Here is a 22,270-nt window from a genome sequence, read left to right as displayed (position 1 = left end):
GCTGTCCTGAAACTCATTCTGTAGACCAAGCTGGCCTCGAACTCAGATCCACCTTCCTCTGCTGGAATTAAAGTCACTCCCCCACCCCCCCCACTGCCCAGCACTTAGATTTTTTTTATTTGATGTAAAAAATTGTATGGGCAGGCCATGAGTCAACTATGTAATCTCTGGGTCCCAATTTTTTTCTTTTCTCTTGATCTATTTATCTACTTAGGGTAAGGTCTCATATAGGCCAGGCTGGCCTCAGTACCGTGTCTCAAAACAAAATGCTATGCCAGCTTGTTGTTACTGCTGTTGTTTCCAGGGTGGTCTTGAACCCTTTCTCTTGATTCTCCTATCCTTCCTTCCCAGATGCCTTTGAGACTATTGGTTTGTACTACATGCTGATTTATGTGGTACTGGGGGTCCAACCTAGGGCTCTGTTCCTGCAAGGCCAGTGCTCTGCTGACTGGACTATCAGGGTTTTGGCTTTTGAGATTCCCTCCTGTAGCCTAGGCTACCCTTTAACACCTGATCTTCCTGCCTCTCCCTGCTGAGTTCCCATATCGCAGGTTTGTACCATCATGTCAACAGCTGTGGCTGCTTTTTTTTTTTTTTTTTTTTGTAGATATTTCAAGGATTGTTTTACAAGTTTGTTGTTGTTTTTTGAGACAGGGTCTTATAGTGTAGCCCAGGCTGGCCTGAATCACAGAGACTGGCCAGCTCCTGCTTCCTGAGTTCTGAGCCTAAAGGTCTGTACTTCCCCCACAGTTGCCCTCCGTTTTTATGAATTTGTTTTGTTGTGACAAGGTCTCACTCTGCATCCTAGACTGGCCTAGGACTCGGTGTGATGTCCAGACTGGCCTCAAACTCAGAGTGATCCTCTTGTCCCAGCTTCCTGAGTTTTACCTGAGGCTTATAGGTGTGACCCATCATGCCTGCTAAGGCTTTTCTTTCAACTGCATAGGAGTATGTTAGGATAAAGTATTTCAGTAGGTGTGATTTTAAAACATGTATTTTATTTCCTAGGTCAAGATAGTTTACATTTAATCAATATTCCTAGTCAGCCAAAGGATGTGAATGTCACAGGATTACTGCAAAAAATGGAGGCCGTTTCCCCTGTGGCAAGTGAAAATGAGCATGACCACCGGAGAGCTCAAGAGGCATTTCAGAAAGCTGCCGTGTAGGTGACACCCTCTGTCTCTGGGGTATCTGTAGAATACCTAACTGCTTGTCCACTTCGTGTGACATACTCTGGAGACTTGGCTCCTTAAACGCTTATACTTAATGCTTATGGAGTCTGTCACATAGAAACCTGATAAGGTTCCTGGCTTTTTATATGTTTTATCCTAGAGAGAATGAATGGAGACCAGCTGACATATTCAGTACCCTGGGGGAAAGGGAACGTGATAGAGGTTTGTTGGAAGCAAGAAGAGCCCAGTGGAAAAAAGAGCTAGGTAAGTTTTGTACCTTCCATTATAGTTCTGTTGGCTGTGGAATATTGTTACCTCTTAGTATATTAATGTCTTATTTGGTAGCATTTGACATCTGTAGTTCTTTGCATACTCCTAAGAAGCATTTGAGTTTCACAGTGCCCTGTGTCTTTGGTACTGTGCACTGTGCACCAAAAGCAGTGGCATCCTTCTGGACCCTGCAAATATTCCTAAACATTTTCTATTTATGGTTTTTATTATAGAAATCTTGTGGCTTGAGGTATGGCTTTATTAAAAAATAGTTCAGTTGTGTGTGTGTGTGTGTGTGTGTGTGTGTGTGTGTGTGTGTTTATGGTACTAGGAGCTTTATTTTTAAAAACAATTAAAGTTATGCATGGATTGTAGGGGTGTCAGAGAACAATTTGTCAGTTCTCTTCTTCCAAGCGCCTTTACCCAATGAGCCATCTCAGCAGCCCATAGCTTTAGCTCCTGTCTCCCTTCCAGCAGTTAGCGAGTAGGGACTGCCATCCCCACTTTGTGCTAGACCTTGCCCTGAAATAGGCAATACTGTTACTCTACTTTACAGAAGAAACCAAAGTTTAGCTGGCAAGATAGCAGTTTGTCTGTAACAGGTAGGAGGTGGTTGAGTTTGTAGTTGACCCTGAAGTTTGGCAGTGTACCTTCTAAGTCTGTCAGGAATAATAATGCAGGAAGGTAGAACCACAGAGTGGGTAGCAAAGCCAAGTACTCTGAGAAACCGTTCTATACTGTTGATAGCTGTAGTACAAGCATTCTTGTATCTGTTGGTGCTTCGTACACTTCAGTTGGATTCTGATTCAGTGTTTTCGGTGACACCACATGCTTCAGAGTTCCTTTCTGACTTGTCAGGCATCTTCTCCCACACAAACAACTGTGACTAACTCTGTTTCAGTTTGCACTCTATAAGAGGTCATGATTTGTTTACATGATTCTTTTTTTTTACAGTCTTTGAACTTTTTTTAAAAAAGCACATTATTTACAGATGAACAGGTTGCTTTAAAGAAGAAAGAAAAAGAAGCTTCTCAAAAATGGAATAATTCTTGGAAACCATCTGAGAAGTTTCAAGTCCTTGACCAATCTAAGGTAAGTATATCAAGTCCAGTCAAGCGTTCACTTGTGTCTTTGTGTGCATTAGCCTAAGACATCTTTATTACAATTTCTTCTTCTCCTTCTCTTCTTCCTCCTCTTCTCCTCCTCTTCTTCTCCATCCTCCTCCTCCTCTTCTTCCTCCTCCTCTTCCTCTTCTCTCGCCTCTTCTTCCCCCTCTTCCTCTTCTTCCCCTCCTCCTCCTCCTCCTCCTTTTCTGAGTTAGGGTCTCTCTAGGTAGCTCTGGGTGTCCTGGAACTCACTTTGTAGACCTGTCTTGCCTCAAATTCAAAGAGATCTGCGTCTGCCTCCCAAGTGCTGGTGTTAAAAATGTGTGTCACCATGCCTGGCCTTTATTACAACTTTTAAAATGTGAAATAATATTCAAATTATACAGTTTACTTTGGCAGTTTGTTTTATTTGTGAAGCAGGAATTTGATATGTAGTCCTGGCTGGCCTCAAACTTGTGGCAATCCTCCTGCCTCAGCCACTTTGTGCTTGGATTCCAGGCATCTGTCATCATGCCCAATACTATAAATTTTATTTTTAGTGTTTATTGATTAAAAATGAAAAACTGTACTCTTCTTAGGTTTAGGATGGTATTTAATCATGGTCTAAACTAGTTTTCTAAATTTCCATCTGCAGTTTATAAGTGGCCTTGCTGTGTTACTAGGTTAAGTTTTGAGACCACAGCCACCTCCTCTAGTTTCCTATAAAAGAGTGTTACTTATTTCTGCATTTATCATTTATTGGCATGTGTTAAATGTCTGTGGGCATGTGTACACCACTCTGAGTGGAGGTGTTAGAGGACTTCCGATGTCGGTTCTCTCAGTCCACCATGTGGATCCTGGGCACTAAGCTCAGATCTTCAGGTTTGGTCTTGGATGCCTCTAGCTGGGCCATCTGTCCAGCTCTGTCATTAGTGGACTTAAGAGTCACAACCTGTGCCCAACAAAGCAGGTTTAGCCAGCTGTTCTCAGAAAGCTCGTTAAAAGAGCCAAATTAATACTGAAAAGCAGAAAAGAAGACTCACTCAGTGGTGTCACATTGGGAAGAGGGACAGAGAGATCCAGCATGCCCCCACCCCAGGTCCATCTGGAGGATCTTAACTCAATAGAAAAGTGCAGATTAAGGTGAGGTGCATCACTAGGCATCCAGCCAGGCAGTCCCCCCAGCACTGTGTCGGTCTGCAGAGTTGTCTGCCAAGGCATTTCTCTAGGAGACAGATTCCTCCTCTGGCCCCTGGACTTCAACCTCCTCCTCCTCCAGCAGAGGATTCATTTTTTGGGGGGCCCAATGTTTGAATAGTCTGATAAAAAGAGGTGCATGAGTCAGAGTGTATTCCTTCCTAGTACAGTTAGGGTTTTAACTAGCACAGAAATCCACTGCTGACTCTTGACAGGCTTATCAGATGGTCCATAGGTGTTAACATTCCAGCATCCTTTACATAGGCAGTGTTTCTGGGACTTCCTATCTTTACTGTTGTTTAATTTTAGATGAAGACATGCTTTGTCTTTCCCTCCCTCCCTGCCTTTGTCCCTGTCTCTCTCTCATGCTGTTTCTTTAGACATTCTGTCACAAGTCAGGTGATGGCCATCCAGGCTGATGGATGGCCACCACTTAGAGCTAGTCAGCCATTAGATGTTGAGTCCTAAGTATTAGTACCTTGGATGCTTAAATCCATTAGTCCTTGATTTGTGTATAACTTATTTGCTTCAAAGACATGATTCGAGTGTCTTTTCTTTTAATTGCCAATTAATAGCTTGTTTTTTTTTTTTTTTTGTCTTTTCACTTTTTTTTTTTTTTGCATGTGTGCATGCGTGCGTGTATGTGTGTGTGTGTGTGTGGTGTGTGAATATGTGGTGGTGCACACATACCACAGCCTGTGTGGAGGTCAGTAGACAACATTGAAGAGTTAGTTCGTCATGCCAGACAAATGTCCTACCTGAGCCATCTTACTGGGCACCAAGGTCAACTTGTACACTGGGAATAATTAAAGCCACAAGTTGTTAAAAGTCATTAACATGTGACTTATTTAGGGTCTCCATTGCTGTGATGAAACAAAACACCACAACCAAAAAAAGCGAGTTGGGGACAAAAGGGTTCTATTCAGCTTATACTCATTGCTGTTCATCACCAACAGAAAGCCAGAACTGGAACTCACACAGGGCAGGGACCTGGAACACGGGCTGATGCAGAGGCCATGAAGGGGTGCTGCTTACTGGCTTGCTCCTCATGACTTGCTAGCCTGCTTTGTAACAGAACCCAGAACCCCCAGCCCAGGGGTGGTACCACCCACTCCTCATCAGTTACTAATTAAGAAGATGCCACACAGCTGGATCTTATGGAGGCATCTTCTCAATTGCAGTTCCCTCCTTTCAGATGACTCTAGTTTGTGTCAAGTTGACATAACACTGTTCAGTACAACATGTAAGCTCCTCAAAAGACTAACATGACTTAAAAAGGATGTAGGGTTTATAAACATTTTTTTTTAAAGTAAGAGGACATCTAGAACAACTGGTGCTGGAGAGAGCTCAATGGTTAAGAGTACTCGCTGCTCTTATACAGCACTAAACTCAGTTTTTGGCATCCATGTAGTTCCCGACCACCTGTAACTCCAGCTCCAGGGCATCTGACATTCTGTTTTGGACTCTATGGGCACCTGCACCAATGCACATAGCTATACATACACATAATTAAAAATAATAAAAATTGGGGCTGGCAAAATGGTTCATTGATTAAGAGCACTGACTGCTCTTCCAGAGCACCCAGGTTCTGTTCCTAGCACCCACATGGCAGCTCACCACTGTCTGTGACTCTAAGATCTGATACCCTCACCCAGACATGCATGCAGGCAAAACACCAATGCACATAAAGTAAAAGATAAAAATAAACAACAGCAAACAAAAGTGACCAAGCGGTACTGTATTCCTGAAGAAATTGAATTCACCGTTAAAGTATCTACACTCAGTTAGCTGAGGCTGGAGGATCCTAAGTTTGAGACTAGCCTAGGTTACGATGCAGTGAGACCTTATCTCAGACCATAGATGAAGCAGGGAAAGAAGGTAGCCCCAGCAAAGTAAACTCCAGGCCCAGATGTATTGACAGTAGGAAGGTTTTCAGTGTGACGTTCAGAGCAGTGAGCCTGATAACCAAAACTAACAAAACATTTTTGATATTAAGACTTGACTAGAAACATTAGAAAATTTATAAAGATTAATCTGGAGAGTTGGGTTTATTCAAGGAATACAAGCTACTATTAATATTCACAAAGTAATGATACCCATAGAAATAAGCTTAATCAAAAAAGCCAGATTAAGCTGGGTGGTGGTGGTGCATGCCTTTAATTCCAGCACATGGGAGGCAGAGACAGGTGAATCTCCAAGTTCTAGGACAGCCAGAGCGACACAGAAACACTGTCTCAAAAACAACAAAAAGGCCAGATTAAGATTAATATTCTAAAAGTCCCCAGTTTAGCATTAAAAATATCTAGAATCATCTAGCACTGATATTGAGGACTGAATGGTGGTGCAGGCTTGTAATCAGTGCTGGGGAAGCGGAGGTGGGGTGCAGATCTCAGGGCTTGTTGCTCACCCAGCCTAGCCTGCCTTGGGTCCTGGTGAGAAAGCACTGTACAAAGCAAGTTGGATGGCTCCTGCAGAATAAAGCACACTTCTGAATGACCGCTGCTCTCTACACCCCACACCCATGCACACAAGAAACAAGTGAGGACTTGATAAATAAGTTTGTTCTTAACTTACGTATCTGGATGAAGGACTTATATCTAGGGTGTGTGTGTGTGTGTGTGTGTGTGTGTGTGTGTGTGCGTGTGTGTCAAGAGATTCTGAGTAGAGACAACTCAAAGCATGATAAGTAAGCATGTGAAACACTAAGACTTTGAACTGTATGCTAAACTTATATGAGTCATATGGTTTCAAAGAGGGTTTTATTTAAAGTAATCTTTTAAAATTTAATTAAAATTTCCCTCTCCTCTGCTGCTTCCCTACCAATTTTACAGTTTTTTCTTCTTTAACCATCGTTGGTATACATACATATAAACACACATATAGTACAACCTTCTGAGTCAGTTGAGTGTTTCCTGCATGTACATGTTTCTAGGACTGACCACTTAGTATTGAATAACCAGAGGCTCATCCCTGGGGAAGACCAATTTTCCCCATTTTGGCTTGTAAGTCTTCATCTATGTGTGTGGGGGTGGGGGTGGGGGAGTAGAGATTTCCCCATCTTCGTTGGGATGTCAACTGATGTTGGAATTGTTCATGTTTTCTTTAGGCAGCCATGTTGAGATTTCGTGGGTGTAGCTTCCCTATCATAGCTAAAGACACACTTAGAGCAGTCTTTATCCTACTGCTCAGGCTCTTAAAATCTTTCCACCCCTCACCCCACTTTTGTGATGTTCCCTGAACCTTGGCTGTAGGTTGTATTGTACCTAGATCTAGGGATTGTGTTCTGGGTCTATCAGTTGGATGGTTAATAAGTTGTGTCTTTCTGTAATGCTTTCTGCTGCTTCACTGATGAGAGATGAGAACCATACTTATCTATGGGTAAAAGGATAAGTATTTAGAATACACTTAGGAACTATATTGGTTTAGCAAAGTGGTAGTTGTAGATTCTCTAAGATTCATGGTCTTGTTGTCCATATGTAGTTGACTTGGTTTATAGTACCAAGAATGATTTACCTCCTGTTAAGTGGGCCTTGGAGTCCAATTAGACAACTACTGGTTACTGCTAAAATACTAGTGCCACTATTGTACCTTTAGGAATATGTTGCTGTGCTGGTCGTTGTTGTGGCATCGGAGCTGGGTAGGACTATTGGTTGCTTCTTCCCTTAGCAGCTCATATATTGCCCTCCTGTATTACAAAAGCTAGTCTCCAGAGAGGATGCTTTCAGGTCAGTTCCAGCGCTCCAAGAGTTTGGTGTCTTCAGCAATACAGACTTACCTTCAACTTCTGTGACACAACCCTGTATTGTTTTGGGAGTCTCTTGAGCTCTCTTGACTAGCAATTTGAAAGGAGGTTTCTCATGTTGGTATTATTAGGGTTTTGTTAGATACTCTAAGATTCTTACTGAGGGTACTATAACCCCAAGTGTTGTAACTTCACTTAAACTATAGACATTTATATACATATAACACTTAGATGTAATTTTAGATATATATAACACTTGTATTATTTTTTAAATAATAATTCCCTCCCTCCTCCCTCCATCTGAACTGTTTCCCCCATCCCTCCCCAGTTGAAGTCCCCTTTCCCATTTTCCTGTATTACCTGCCATTCCTCTTAGGACCCCTCAGCCCACCCCCACAGTCCTGTTCACTTTCTTAGTTTCTGCAGGTCAGCAGTTCTCAGCCTTCCTAATGCTGTGACCCTTTAATATAGTTCCTCATGTTGTAGTGATCTCCAACCACAAAATTATTTTGTTGCTACTTCGTGACTGTAATTTTGCTTGTGTTGTGAATCATAATGTAAGCATCTGATATGCACAACATTTGACATGTGACCCCTGTGGGACTCACAACTCATAGGTGGAGAACTGCTGCTCTAGGTTATATATTCACATCTAAAGATTTGGAGTTAGGAACCGCAGTGAGAGAGAACATTCAGTGTTTGTCTTTCTGTGTCTGGGTTACCTCATATTTTCTAGTTCATCCATTTACCTGCACATTTCACGACTCAAGGTTCCAGTCCCTGCCTCCCTTCCTTCCTTCTTTACAGCTGAATAGTATTTCATTGTGTATATGGACCACATATCATTCTCCATCTGTCAAAGGCCATTTCCCAGCTATTGTTAACATTGGTGAGCAACACCTGTGAAGTTGGGTGTGATTTGACTTGTTTTGCTGTTTTTATTCTTGGAAGATCTAAGCAGTCACCAGAATAGCCTTTCCCCAAATTGTATTTTTATAGACAACTTTAAGTGAAGAATCCAAGAAAACATTTCCTTTCTGGGTACTGAGGTACCTTACACTGTCTGCAAGTGTATGTTTAAGAAACAATTCTGAGGGTCAGAGCTTGTCTCCTAGGTAGTGTGGTCAGATTCTTTGCTTCTCTCATGGAGCCCCCTTCCTGGGTTAGGTCTGTGTGAGTTACTTGGTAACGTTTACACTGTAGAGGCCTCACTTCACTCTGCTCCTGACTTCTCCAGGAAGCAGGACTGCTGGAGTCCCCTTGCCGCACCATTCAACAGGAGCAGCAGAGAAAATGGATTGAAGAGTTGAATAAACAAGTAGAAGAGGACCAGCAAAGGAAAGCAGAGGAAAGAATGATATGTTCACAGGTAGCTCAGGACATAAAATTCCAAGTCCTTACTCACACGATCTGAGATTCTGAAATTATTTGGCAAATTATACATTTGTCTTTAGGAAACTGTTTTCTCTGAATGTACTTAGTGTGGTTTTATATAGCTTTTTAAAACTTTAGAAATGCATTTAAAAACCATTTTCTAAGGCAGTTATCTAATTACACAAAGAACCAAAAAATTAAACAATTTTGTTTTTAAAGTATTTTTTTTTTTGAGATTTTATCCCCTATTTTATTTGTCTGGGTGTTTTGCCTGCATGTATGTCTGCACCAGTGCCCAAAAAAGCCAGAAGAGGGTGAGGATCTCTTAGAACTATAGTTACAGGCGATTGCTGGCTGCCATGTGGGTGGGTGCTGGAACTGATCCCGGTCTCTTCCTGAAAGAGCAGCTGGGGCACTTCATCACTGAGACACCTTCAGCTCAGCAGTGGTGACTTTCAGATTGTGCTTGTTGTTTATAATTCTGTATGGGAATAGTTAAGTTCTGAGCATTTCCTATTTTTCATTGTTAGGGTGAGGAACATGACAGATGGGCAATGCATTTTGATTCATTAAAGAGTCATCCTGCTTCTCAGTCTCGACTGTCCTCTCAGTTAACACACCAACACCTGGAGTCGCTTTGTGTGTCTCCTGACACTCAGGAACTGGCTGATGTCAATGGTGCTTACACACCTCTGCCTGGAGTCCAGGTGGAGCCTTCAGAGAAAGAACAAAGAGCCAGACCCATTATAGATATGGCAGTTTCACATGGTCAGAAAACAAAGTAAGTTGATTTTTTCAGTGTTGTTTCCTTTAAAAAAAGTGTTTGAGAAAAAAAAAAAAAAAAGAAAGTGTGTTTGAATAGAACTGTCACTATGTCCAGTTAGTTTCAGTTTGGCAATCTTCTTTGAAATAGAAATCCTTAGCAGATGTAGCTTAAGCAAAAACTGGTCAACTTTTCTAGAGTTCTGAATAAGTAATGTATGTTTTTTCATAGCTTTCTCCGTTCTATGACTGCACTCTTAGATCCAGCACAGATTGAGGAGCGGGAAAGACGCCGACAAAAACAGTTAGAACATCAGGTATTATGTTGTAAACCATTTGGTGTTGTTTTCATAGCATGCCTCACATGGTAAAGCATTGCTGTCTGTCTTAGTCATGATCATGGTCAGCATATATCCAAGTAAATGAAAATTTAATTTTTTTTTCCTGAGATAAGCTTTAATATAGTATAGGCTTGTCTTGAATTTGCTATGTAGCCAAGGCTGTCCTGGAACTCACTCTGTAGACCAGGCTGGCTACAGAAATCCACCTGCCTCTCCCTCCCAAGTGCTGAGATTAAAGGCGTGTGCCACCACTGCCCAGCCTGACCTTTAATTCTTGATTTTCCTGTCTCCACTTCCTAAATCCCAGGATTACAGGCATATACCACCACACCCAGCTGGAAATCCTGATGTATATTTTCAGCTTGGGTCCAGTTTTATCATGCTGTAAATCCAGTCTCTTGACATAGCTGGCATCATACTAGAATTAAGCTTGGGCTGAGGACCAGACAGTATTATTACCATGCTGTCTGCCTTCTGGTGGAGCCTTTAAATGAGTGTAGTATATGTGACTATACTATCATTAAATATTGGCTACTTTCTCGGAGTTTTTTAAGGTCTTTGAAAGAAAACATAAAAAAAAAAAAAATATCAAAGTAGACTTCTGACTATGCAATCTAGTAGTAATGTAAGGCTGAGATTAAAACTCTCAGAGAGAGAGAGCGAGAGCGAGAGCGAGAGCGAGAGAGAGAGAGAGAGAGAGAGCGCTGTCACCATGTTACTCAGATATAGCTTACACGTTTTCTTACCTAAGTCTTCTAAGTAGCAGGGGCCACATTCAGCAAGTATTCAACCTAGATGATCACTCAGCACGCAGCACTGTGCCCAGCACAGATCGGCACTCAGCATGCAGCCTGTGTTCAGTAATTCATCTTAAACATTTTATGTGAGTAATATGGGCCAGTTAATTTTCTTTCTTGAACTTGATGAAAAGCTGAGAGCTTCTCGCATCAGGCAGCGTGCTGAGAACTGAGGTTATTTCATTAGTTGATTCTCTTTGTGATACATGGGCTGTAAGCACAATTCTCTCCCAACACCTCCGTGTATGTTAACTGATAAATTGTATTCTCATCATCAAAGCCAGTACTGCGTGCATTTCTATTTGTAACTTGTAATTATTTATGACTAGAAAGCAATCACGGCTCAGGTAGAGGAGAACCGCAGGAAAAAACGGCTGGAGGAAGAACAAAGAAAGAAGGAGGAGCAGGAAGAGGAGCTGCGCTTGGCAAGGGAACGGGAGGAGATGCAGAGGCAGTATGAAGAGGACATTCTTAAGCAGAAACAGAAAGAAGTAGGTGTTCATAGCATGCAAGGAAGAGTAAGAAGAGGCCAAGGTCTGTTTTGAAATGTGCTGCTGCATGTAGAGATATTACAGCTGAGTAAGAAAAGGGATGCTTGCCAAGGTCGTACTCCTCACATGGTCCAGATCTATGATGCTGCATGATTGGCCTGTTAAGGGGAGGTGGTCAGGGTTGAATGCAGCACCAAACATCACTGTGATCATGTATAACCTACTAATAACTCTAGGTATTGGGCCTGCAAGTATGGCTCAACAGATAAGGGCTCTTGGCCACCAGTACCTAGAACTCATGTGCCAAGAGAGGTCTCTGAAAGTTGACATCTGACCTCCATATACACACTGTGATACCTACCCACACCTCTAAATAAATCTAAAGTAATCATGATTCTAGATAGTAAAAACAGTAATGACTGGCTGGGATTGCTGATGAAATTCCTCACTGTGTTAGAGGCCTTTTGGCTCAGTAGTAGCCTTTTCAAAGAGTTGATGTCTCACTGTCTAGCAAAACCCTCCATTCCTGATTCAAACAGTGTAGATAGGGTAGTCCAGGTGCTGTGTCTGAGCTGACCTAACAAGCAGTAGATCAGCCAGTGATAATTCAGTTGTCAGCTTTAAAAACACAAAGTCTGCACTTCTTGCCAGTCTTCACTTGCAACCTTTCAAAATGGGACGTGGGAAGGAGACATATGGCCTGCATGTCAGTTTCATTGAGTAGGCTGAGACAGCTAGGTATGATGGCAGTGGTCGCCCGTAATCCCAGCATTTGGGAGTTCAAGGGCAGTCTGGTATACAGTCTTGTCTAATAGCAAGAACAAAACAAACAAACAAACAAACAAACAAACAGAAAAAACCACCAACATGTTAGAAGCATTGTAATCTCTAAAAGACCAGAACTTTGCCCTGTTAACTCTTCTCTAGCTGGTATCTAGACCTGTGTCTGATCCGTAGGGAGGGCACGAGCACTTGTACTGCATGGAACAGTCACATTGTTGAATGCACTTGGTAACTGGTTTCTTGTTTGTCGATCTTGATAGGAAACAATGGCTCTGAAGACAAATGAGCTATTCCACACAATGCAGCGAGCTCAGGAGTTGGCACAGAGGCTCAAACAGGAGCAGAGGATCCGAGAACTGACTCAGAAAGGACACGATGCATCCAGGCTGATTCAAAATCTCAGTGGTAAGTGACTAATCAGAATTTTACTTATAGTTTTGATTTTGAGATGATTTTAAATATTTGTCTATTTTAATTCCTTAAAAATGCACATTAACTAAGTATTTTTTGTAAAGGAACTGAGTCTTTACACCTAAGCCATCCTTAATAATTTAGAAAGCTATCCTGAAACATTACACTTTTCAATATCTTTTCTGTAGAAATTTTCAGTCATCCTGAAATAGGTAACATAAGTATTTTAATATGCACTCTTAGATTTTTAAATTCAGCAAGTGCTAAGAATACAGGTAACTTTTCGTAATAAATTTAGGCTACAATCTTAAGTCTCACTTTTCAAAAGTGTTTACTACAGTTTATGGTCAAAAAGTCTTTAGCTTACTTTCATCTTTCAGTGCAAGGGCTCAAACCCAGGGCCTTATGTGCTAGACACACTGTCACTCTGTTCTATTGCTAGCCTGTTTGTTAGTACTCTTCAGATGTCATTTTCAGATCTGTTCTCATTGCTATTTGACACAGCACAAGTGAATTATAAGGCACCCACTACCGTCTCCAGTTCCCGCAGTGACACTGAGGAGGCTGCTGTTGAAACATGCACAGCTGCTGCTTCAACAACCTCTCCCAAGAAAGACACCGGTGTTCAGACAGGTACTCATGGAAAGTGGTCCAAGTTCTAGTTCACGCTTAAAATGAAGACATCTGGTGGGTTTTTATTTTGCCTTTATGAAAAGGTCTTTTGTAGCCAAGGGTAACCTAGAATTAATTTTCCTGCCTCTACCTGCTGAACACTGGGATTAAAGGCATGTAGCACCATGCCCCTTTTATGTGGTACTAGGGACTGAACCCAAGATGTAGTACATGCCAGGCAAGTTCTTTACCAAACTGATCTACTTTGTCTCTAGCTCAGAAATTTGAGGGCTTTAACAAATTAAAGGGGTCTCTTTTTAGTTTTGGGTTTACGATGATACATGACTCACATAGACATAAAATTTAACTTCTCTCAACATCTTTTCTTTTGTAGTTCAGGGAATTAGGGCCTTATATATTCTATGCCAGCACTCTACCAGTGAGCCAAATGTCCAGACCAAATCTTACCCATTTAATGGACACTATTTGGTGCATAGGAGCTCACTGTGTAGACCAGACTGCTCTTGGGACTCCCAGAAATTTCCCTGCCTCTGCCTTCTGCAATTAAAGGTGTACACCACTGTGCCAGCTGTTTTGAGTTCTTTAACATGCTCATACCTGTGTAGTTAGTATCACAATCATAGAACCTTTTCAGATATTCAAATTTATTTCCTATGGAAATGTTCTTTAAAAATACGGAACACTTGGGCTGGGTGGTGGTGGCGCACGCCTTTAATCCCAGCACTCGGGAGGCAGAGGCAGGCGGATTTCTGAGTTTGAGGCCAGCCTGGTCTACAGAGTGAGTTCCAGGACAGCCAGGGCTACACAGAGAAACCCTGTCTAGAAAAACCAAAACCAAAACCAAACAAGCAAACAAAAAAAATGCTTTGTCAATGGTAATGCAAAATGTTGAACCTGTTGTAGAAAACAGTTTTTACAGTTGCTCAGAAAACTCACATCTAAAATAAAAACCAAATACCAACCAACCACAGCTCCCAGGGTCTAAACCACCAGCCTGGGAGCACTTAGGGAGGGATCCAGGGCTTCAGCTGTATAAAGAGCAGAGGGCTCTGCTGGGCATAGGTGGGAGGAGAGATCCTTGGCCTCATGAATGCTGGACACCCCAGGGGGTGGGAATTTGAGGGTGGGGAGCTGGGAGTGGGGGGGTAGGTAGGGGTACATCCGCAGAGGAGGAGGGGTGAGGGGATAGGGGGTTCCTGGGTGGGTGGGGGATGGGGTAAGGGGACAACATATGAAATGTAAATAAAACATCCAATAAAATAAAATAAATAAAAACCAAAAAATCCTTATCTTCCTGAAATAATAGAAACTTGGGTTCACAGCAGCATTACTTAGGTTACTTCTAACCTGTGTCTATAAAGATGAACAAAATTAGGCATATCTTATATAGTGGAATTAACATAAGGAAATTCTGACATGTATCTAACGTGGTTATAAACTTTGAGAACTTTACGCTAGTTAAATAAGCCAGTCTATCACTTCTAAAATTTTTCAAATTTTGATATGGTATCTAGCCTGGACTAGAACTTTGTAGAGCATGCTGGCACTGAATATGTTTCAGTCCTCTTGCTTCCACTTCCTAATTGCTGGGTGTGTAGTACTGGGCTGTTTATATGGGCTACTTGGAATAGTCATTTCTAGAATATCAAAGTAGAATAGTGGTTTCTAGCTTCTTTTAAAGGGGATAATTAGCAGTTCTTTAATGGGTATAGCTTCATTGAGGATTAAATTCTTAGGGATGGAAGGATAGCACAGCAGGTAAAAGTGATTGCCACCAAGGCCAGGGACCTGAGTTCCATCCTTGGTTCCCACATAGCAGAAGGAACCACCCTTCACAAGTTGTCCTTTGATACCCTGGTGCATGATCATGTCCTACTAGCCCTAAGAAATAAATGCAACTGAGAGTCATTAAATAACTTGAGAAAAGTGATTAGAAATTATGTATTTTTACCATGTTTTTAAAACTAATCTTTTGTAATTTTTCTTTAGATGATGTAAATTTAGGAATTTTCAATGATGCACTACCACACTGTGGATCAGTAACTGGATCAGTAACGGAGAGGAGTATTAGAGACTTTTCTTCTCCAGAGATTTCTACAGAATTCAGTGGACAGATTGGCATTAGAAAAGAGAAGCAAGAACTAAGTATGGATAAAGGCACTAATTTAGACAAAGAAAACAGCTGGCATAATGGCCAGTATAATCAGTATAGAACAGAGAAACAAACAAAACTCATGAAGAAATGTCCCAAGAAGCCTGCTTGGAATATAAATAAGCCTCTCAAAAGGTATGTTCCTGCATCAGCAAAGTACCCTGCACATCTCCAGAAGGAGAAAGAAGAAAAAAAGGTAAGAAGGCAGATGGAGCTGCTTCACTTAATGGAGAGAAATAATCCTGAGAATCTCTCCCAAAATAGAGGCACTTCACCACACGTTTTTGCTTCATCTCATCGAGAAACTGAGTCAGAGAGCAGGTTGCATCTTAACAAAAAGGTAAGGTTCTTTTATTTCAATGTTTCTGAATTCAAAGTAGTTACTGAAATCCATATTTTCATCTAAAGTAGAAAATAGAAAATTATGTCAGAGGAAGTCAGCCATGCTTGTTGTATGAACTGTGCATGCTGTATAGTCTGTGCTTTAGCTAGCCACATCATCAGACTGTGTAGCCCCAAAAGAAAAAAAAATCTTTATGTATAAAGTACTTTCTTTAGTCGAGTGCATATGAAAATATCATATACAAAATGAACTACTACTTAGATATAAGGAAAAATGAAATTAACCCTATCTGAAACAAATAAGAAAAAACCTAAACAACAAAAAAAATGAAATCATCAAATTTGTAGGGAAATTGGTGGATCTGCAAAGTATGTTGAGGTAACCCAAACTCAGAAAGGGGAAAACAAAAAAAAAAAAAAACAAAAGATGAGACTCTCACTTATATGAGGATGCATCCTAGCTTACAACATGCAAATATGGAAGTATAGTCTAAAATTTAGAAAGGAGATCAAGAAATAGGTGACGAAAGGATTAAATGTAGGCAGGAGGATACATGAATCTTCAAAGATTAAAGCTTTTTTTGCGGGTAGTGTGGAAGGTGGGGTGGACAAATAAAAAAATATAGTGGTCAAAGTATAAAACCCTAAACAGAGCTAGATGTAGTGGGGGCAAGTCTTTAATCCCAGCACTTGGGAGGCTAGGGAGTTTGAAGCCAGCCTAGTCTAAATTCTAGAGATCCTATCTTAGAAAACAACACAATAACAACAACAAAAAAACCCAACACAACAAAAAACCCAGAATGGTCATCCTAATGGATCACTCTGGTGTAGTTTCGGGCTGGTCAAGAGTTTTTGAGTGCCTTCCTCAAAGTAACTATATGAAGTTTGTGATTAATGAGAATACTGTTATTTTATTAAAATAAAATTCATATGTTACTAGAAAGGTAAGAGTGCCTGGCCCTGGGAACTATACTGTATCTCATACGGTATCTCGTACTTAGGTATGCTCATATTATTTGACTATGTCTGAGAAGTTGGTGAGATGACAGTAAAGGTGCCTGCCACAGAGCCTCCTCTAAGTTGTCTTCTGACTTCCGTGCACACAATGCACATATGCATGCACACACACAAACCATGTTTTAGAAGTATTTGGGGGTATGTAAAAATGTTACTTACTCAGTTTTTGTTTGTACTATCCGTCTTTTAAGGTAGAAGAACCTCTGAAAACTCCTTCAGTTAGTAAAGAAAGGTATGTGTATTATTACTTCCTTAGCTACTTAGTGATGCTTTGTGGGATACAAACTATCCACTCAAAATCTTGGTGACAGCTCCTTATGCTCCACAGTAGAATCTGGCAGTAACAGGAAAGAGGGACGGCTTTCATTGACTGGGCAAAGGCTTACTGAAGAGTGGTTTTAGCTGGACTGGGCCTGAACAGGTTTGAGTTTTCCATATCTATTGACAGTGTGAATAGGCATTCAGCTTGGATAAATCAGATAGGAAAATAGATTGTGGTGAAAATGGTACTGGGAAGTTTAGACCAGTCATTTTTTTTTATTCTTTGTGCAGATAGTTTGAGACTTGTCTCGAACAGTAACTTTAGTTCAGATAGGACAGGCATCACTTTATGATAAATCATATAAAGAAAAATGAGGTTGAACTTACCCAACATTGATGATTCTTAGAATCTAACTTCCCCACCCCCACTGGAGTGTGTCTCTGTGTGTATACACACAGCACTGCATTCTACTGTCCTGCTTTATGAAAAGTGATAGAACCTTAGACTGCTATATATAGTATTCCTTAAGATAGACTATGCACATCTTGAATGGACTGCAGTGTGATCAGATATGTTTAAAAGATGCAGTTTCTAGAGGGCAGAGAGAAGGCTCAGTAGTTAAGAGCATTGGTTGCTCTTCCAAAGGACCCTAGTTCAGTTGCCAATACCCACATGGTGGCTCATAGATGGTTATCTATGACTCCAGTTTTAAACATGCAATTTCTTATTAAGGTTTGTTTGGTTTTTTAATAGGTTTCAGACATCACCAGCAGTAAAAAGCAGAACTCAACAAACTCAGAGTAATGTATTACACTTACCGCTAAAAAATAGTGACTATGAAAAACAGACTCTGACCTTAGGAGATGGTCATACTAAATTATCAGATGAAATGTCTGAGCCATCCCATTTTATTCCCTACGTTCGAACAAATGAGATCTATTACCTTGATCCAGATGCACCCTTGTCTAGGCCTTCAACCCAGGACAACCAATACCAAAAATCTCATGGTAAGTTAAGTAGCATTATAAGCAAGCAAACAAAACCTGAGTGACCTCCCAACCCTAAATTTGGTTCAATATTAGTCTATGCTTTCACTAACTCCAAGTAATTTATTTGACTAATTGTAAAACTGATCTGTCTTTCAGATTGTGCCCGAGAACAAGAGCTATTTGACTCTGACCATATCAGGGATCCACTTCTTAATCCTAAATTGGTGAAAAACAGAGACCGACAGCAAGCTATCCTTAAGGGGCTTTCAGAACTAAGACAGGTATGCTCTTTACCAAGTAACTGTTTTTAGATGTTTGTTCTCTTTATATGGTGGCAGTGTCTGCATCCCAGTTTATTTAACAGGTATTTTTTCAATTCCTACATACTAACCTTGAACAGAAATCAAAAGAGCCTTTTCCTTGAATTTGCTCTCAAATTACCATTTTCACCTGTATAATCAACATTTGGGAAGCAGGAAGATACCAGTCTAGACTACATACGCAATCCTGAGAATCAAAGTCTTGAGACAGTTTGCATATTAAGACAACTTTTATTTAAAAATATGTACATTTAAACATCGAAACACAATAAAGTGCTAAAACCAAGAAACAAATATACAATTATGCTTTAATGAATTTTAACCAATATGGTCCACTTTTTAAAGTTAAGAACAGAATAGATCTGTTCAAAGTATGAAATTATACATGTGACTTCCCTCCTAGACTCATTCCTGTGATTTTGCATAAGCTTTTAACTACCTTTTACATAGGCAAAAATAAAACCTGATAATGTGATGAAGCCTATCCTGGGACTATTACACTGTATTTAAGGGAAATTTGGCTTGTGTGTTGCTTACCCTTTACTGCCCTTCCTAAAGCTAGAAAACCAGCCCTGCTTAGACACCATTTACTTGTGTCCTTTAAGAGCTACCTCTGCTTATATATAGCTAGCCTGAGCTCAAGACTCAACCTGGGTAAACTCATACAAAGGAGCAAGAGAAAGGAATGTGATGTTCATGCTTCACTTCACTATAACCCTCATGCTGTTCAGCAGAGCCAATATACACTGGGAATGTTAAGACTCTTACTGTGTCTTCTCATGATCTTAAGAGCACTTGAGAATAGATTTCATCTTAGAAATCAAGTTGTGGTAACCCCTCTCCCCCAAAACTATCCCTGTTGTTTTCATAGTAGAAAATGTTCTAGACAACACCCAAATGAGAGGGTCCATTACAAGAATTACTTAAAAAAAAAAAAAAAAAAAGAAACTTAAGCTATGTCTAAATAACAATTCTATCCTGAGTTCAATAATATTTTGCATCATGGATTAAGAAGAATATGAAAGAGAAAGATATTTAAGTTGGTTATATACCTTCACTAAAATATCAATGTGATTGCAGGGTCTTCTCCAGAAACAAAAGGAGTTGGAAACGAATCTCATACCCTTAACTGCAAACCAAGAAGATAATTTTAGTTCTTTGTTTTAAATATGCTCACCATGCAACAGCATTCTTCAAGCACCCAATGAAAAACTACACATTATGTAGTGAAATGATGTGTTTTCTAAATACAATAAAAAAAGTTTATAGTTAAAAAAAAAAAATCTCTGTTGTATTAGGGTGTAAAAGTACTTTCTACTTACCACAGTAGAATCTGGAGATTCCTGACCTGTTAACAGCATTGTTCTTTTAGGGTATGAAAAGTACTATTAACACAAAGATAGACTCTTACTCAAATAATACAAATTCATTTCACTCTAGTTTTTCTTTTCTGTAAAATTTGGTTTTTATCATATTAAAGTGGAGATTCTAGTTTTCACAATTTTGAAGTTAGCATGAGTAACAGGCAAGAGATGAGGGTTTAAAAATCTATTTCCACCATATACTTTTTGTATTTAGTGTAGCACTAAAGTGCCACCTAGTTCTAATTAAAATCACTTCAAGATGTGTTCCAAATTATCCATTATTATTGAAAACAGAAGCCCCATTTTAAAAAGTTCATTAACTAAAGGATCACACAAAATAGAATTTATCAAAGATCTCGAAAAGTTGACCAAAATTTAAATGAAGCAAATCTTTCCATAGCTAAAACTAAAGATTGAGAAAATGCTACTTGGTATTATGTACATAGGCTTACTACCTGAAATGCAACTGTACTGTTAGGTATAGTTTGAGGTACTGAGCCAAAATCCTATAAATATTTACACTGCTGGCTTATACCTGTGTAAAAACACTATACAAAAGCTTTAATCAAAATAAATAGTTGACATTTCAGCAAAATTAGTTATCATCTGACATTAAAGAAAGTCATTACTATTTACCATTCTTTTATAAACATCAAATTTTACATATAAAACAGACTTCAATTTGAAGCCCAAGTACAGGTAACAGATGTAAAACTGAAAGGTGCTAACATGAGATAATCTGATAACAATATGTCAAAAAATATATTTCAATTTTCAGATGTTTCAAATGTTTTAGGGCCATCATGATTTAAATAAATGGGAAAGAAAAAAATTTCAGAAAGGCCAAGAAACTTGTTTATAAATCATCAATTCACTGTTAAGAAACTGAAAAGTCCACAACAACCTATTTTTTAAATTACTATAATTTCTCTTTGAACACATCCTTAATTTAATGGAGATTTCTCTGTATCCAAGTTTTTGTAAGCAGATAAAAAGTAATTTTCATTTTCTTGAGACTGAGTTGATGAAAGGGCATATGGCGTTCCCAGAAACGTCTGATGTGTGAGAACATTAAAATGGCTAAACTGATGGGACATTTTTAATTGATTTTGGTAAGCCTGAAAGTCACTATACGAATCTTGTTCTGCTGAATTGCTGTTCTCTCCTTCAGAGCATACTCTATCAATAGGAGCTCTCTCTTCACAATCAATTAAATAAGTCTTATCTTCTAATAAACTGTTTTGCACATCAAGAGATGACTGCAATTCAATTTGAATATTCTTTTTTTGATCTGTTCCACTTGATCCTTTGGTCTCTCTCGCCAATATTTCTGAATGAACATTGCTGAATACTTCTATATGTGAGATTTCATCCCCTGAATCCAGAGACATATCCTCTTCATCCTTTTCATCGTTTTCTAAAAGAGCTACATTTAAAAAACAAAAAGCCCTTCTCTATTGTAATACACAATTTGTTTAGTTATTAATTATACACTACTCACACAATATAGTGCGTCAGGATCTGCAAAGTCCACAATCCCTTAAAGCTTGGTCTTCTGCCACAAGGTCACTTAGTCACAACACTCACACTAGGTGTGAGTGTCCAGATAATCCGATGCTAAAAGCTTCTGCGAAATGTGTTCACGTTTAATGTTGGGAAATCCCAACTCCCAGCTCCAAAGGGGTTAATGTCAAAACAGCATCTAAAGTTATACGGTAATTCAGTATTTCATAAAACAAATATGAAATAAAACTTCTGACATGTAGCTGCACTGAATTACTAAACTGGTTAGCTCTACTGAATGCTTAGTAATCTCTGCTTTTCACCATGAATAATTTAAGAACAGCTTTTATTTTAAAGTCTGGAACCAAGCAGAGGCCATCTCACAGAAGACTGAAGGTAAGATATTCTCATTACTTAAGATATTAAACAAGCACATACATCTAAAGACCTTTGTAGCCCAACAATCCCTCTATCTGGCTTAAGGAAAACTCACAGCAAACAGCAGGCAATAAAGCTTATATAAGTATATGCTGTCCACAGTATAGACTAATGAATATTTAGCCTATACAGTAACAAACAATTTGTACTAACTATGGTATAATAAATGAGCAGATCTTGTACATACTAAGTTCTACATGATGTCTATTGTTGACACTGAGGTAAATGGTTTCAAATAAATATTTTATTATTGGATAAACAAAACCATTCCTCATTCTGCGTCACCTAAAGAAAATGAAAACTACTGAAAAGTTACCTGACTGCGACTCAAGATTCTCATTAGCACCAAGCAGCGGCTGAAGATTTTCTTCTGTGACTGAGTTGTGATAGCCCACAAGACTTGTAAAGTTTTGCATAAAGTCTTCAGCACTTGCAACTACAATTCCATTATCTGTATAACTGGAAACCATCTTAATATTCTTCTCTAAATTAAAAAAGGAAAATGTACATAAACTGATACCTGCTCTCAACAAAATCTCTTCCACTGTATATTCAAAACTGTGACTTAACATCCACCCCAGCCCCTTTCCTGTTACCAGCAAGATCATGCTCCTACCTGTTAGAAAGACTATGTGTCGCTGCTGTATGTTCTGAGCCTGAAGCCTAATAAGGCAGTCCATTTCTGGAGCATTTCGAGTTTGTGAATCACAACTGTGATAAGACAAAATCTCAACCAGATGTTTCTTCTGATACACATTCAGAAGAGTCAGCAGACTTAGAGCTTTTGTGTTCATTCTGTGAGAGTAAACAGAGATCAGAACCTGA

General features: G+C 39.6%; 2 protein-coding genes across 8 annotated transcripts in view; one reads left to right on the top strand and one right to left on the bottom strand.

Moving 5' to 3' along the window:
* Positions 1-21,958, top strand: part of Ccdc66 (coiled-coil domain containing 66) — a 32,652-nt gene extending 10,694 nt beyond the window's left edge. For 2 of the 5 annotated variants that reach the window (XM_028754090.1, XM_028754091.1), the window contains 14 exons: positions 1,009-1,162; positions 1,333-1,436; positions 2,434-2,534; positions 8,704-8,835; positions 9,371-9,621; positions 9,835-9,919; positions 11,070-11,231; positions 12,275-12,419; positions 12,930-13,058; positions 15,048-15,550; positions 16,761-16,801; positions 17,585-17,838; positions 17,977-18,101; positions 19,221-21,958. In XM_028754090.1, the coding sequence (XP_028609923.1) occupies positions 1,009-1,162; positions 1,333-1,436; positions 2,434-2,534; positions 8,704-8,835; positions 9,371-9,621; positions 9,835-9,919; positions 11,070-11,231; positions 12,275-12,419; positions 12,930-13,058; positions 15,048-15,550; positions 16,761-16,801; positions 17,585-17,838; positions 17,977-18,101; positions 19,221-19,307 (2,273 nt within the window). In that variant the 3' untranslated portion in view covers positions 19,308-21,958. Of the gene's footprint in view, positions 1-1,008; positions 1,163-1,332; positions 1,437-2,433; positions 2,535-8,703; positions 8,836-9,370; positions 9,622-9,834; positions 9,920-11,069; positions 11,232-12,274; positions 12,420-12,929; positions 13,059-15,047; positions 15,551-16,760; positions 16,802-16,897; positions 17,839-17,976; positions 18,102-19,220 lie in introns of those variants that run through there. The other 3 variants (XM_028754092.1, XM_028754094.1, XM_028754093.1) reach the window with 3 other exon arrangements.
* The window catches only part of Tasor (transcription activation suppressor), a 52,065-nt gene continuing 48,146 nt past the window's right edge, over positions 18,352-22,270 (bottom strand). For 2 of the 3 annotated variants that reach the window (XM_028754088.1, XM_028754086.1), the window contains 3 exons: positions 22,062-22,240; positions 21,762-21,929; positions 18,352-20,930 (listed from right to left, as the gene is read on the bottom strand). In XM_028754088.1, coding sequence (XP_028609921.1) covers positions 20,449-20,930; positions 21,762-21,929; positions 22,062-22,240 — 829 coding nt within the window. In that variant the 3' untranslated portion in view covers positions 18,352-20,448. Of the gene's footprint in view, positions 21,207-21,761; positions 21,930-22,061; positions 22,241-22,270 lie in introns of all 3 variants that reach the window. The other variant, XM_028754089.1, reaches the window with a different exon arrangement.

Source organism: Grammomys surdaster, unplaced genomic scaffold (genome assembly GCF_004785775.1).
Source record: "Grammomys surdaster isolate TR1022 unplaced genomic scaffold, NIH_TR_1.0 125979, whole genome shotgun sequence".
Lineage (NCBI taxonomy): Eukaryota > Metazoa > Chordata > Mammalia > Rodentia > Muridae > Grammomys > Grammomys surdaster.
The sequence above is the reverse complement of the archived record's forward strand: the minus strand, read 5'-3'. Positions and strand labels throughout refer to the sequence as shown.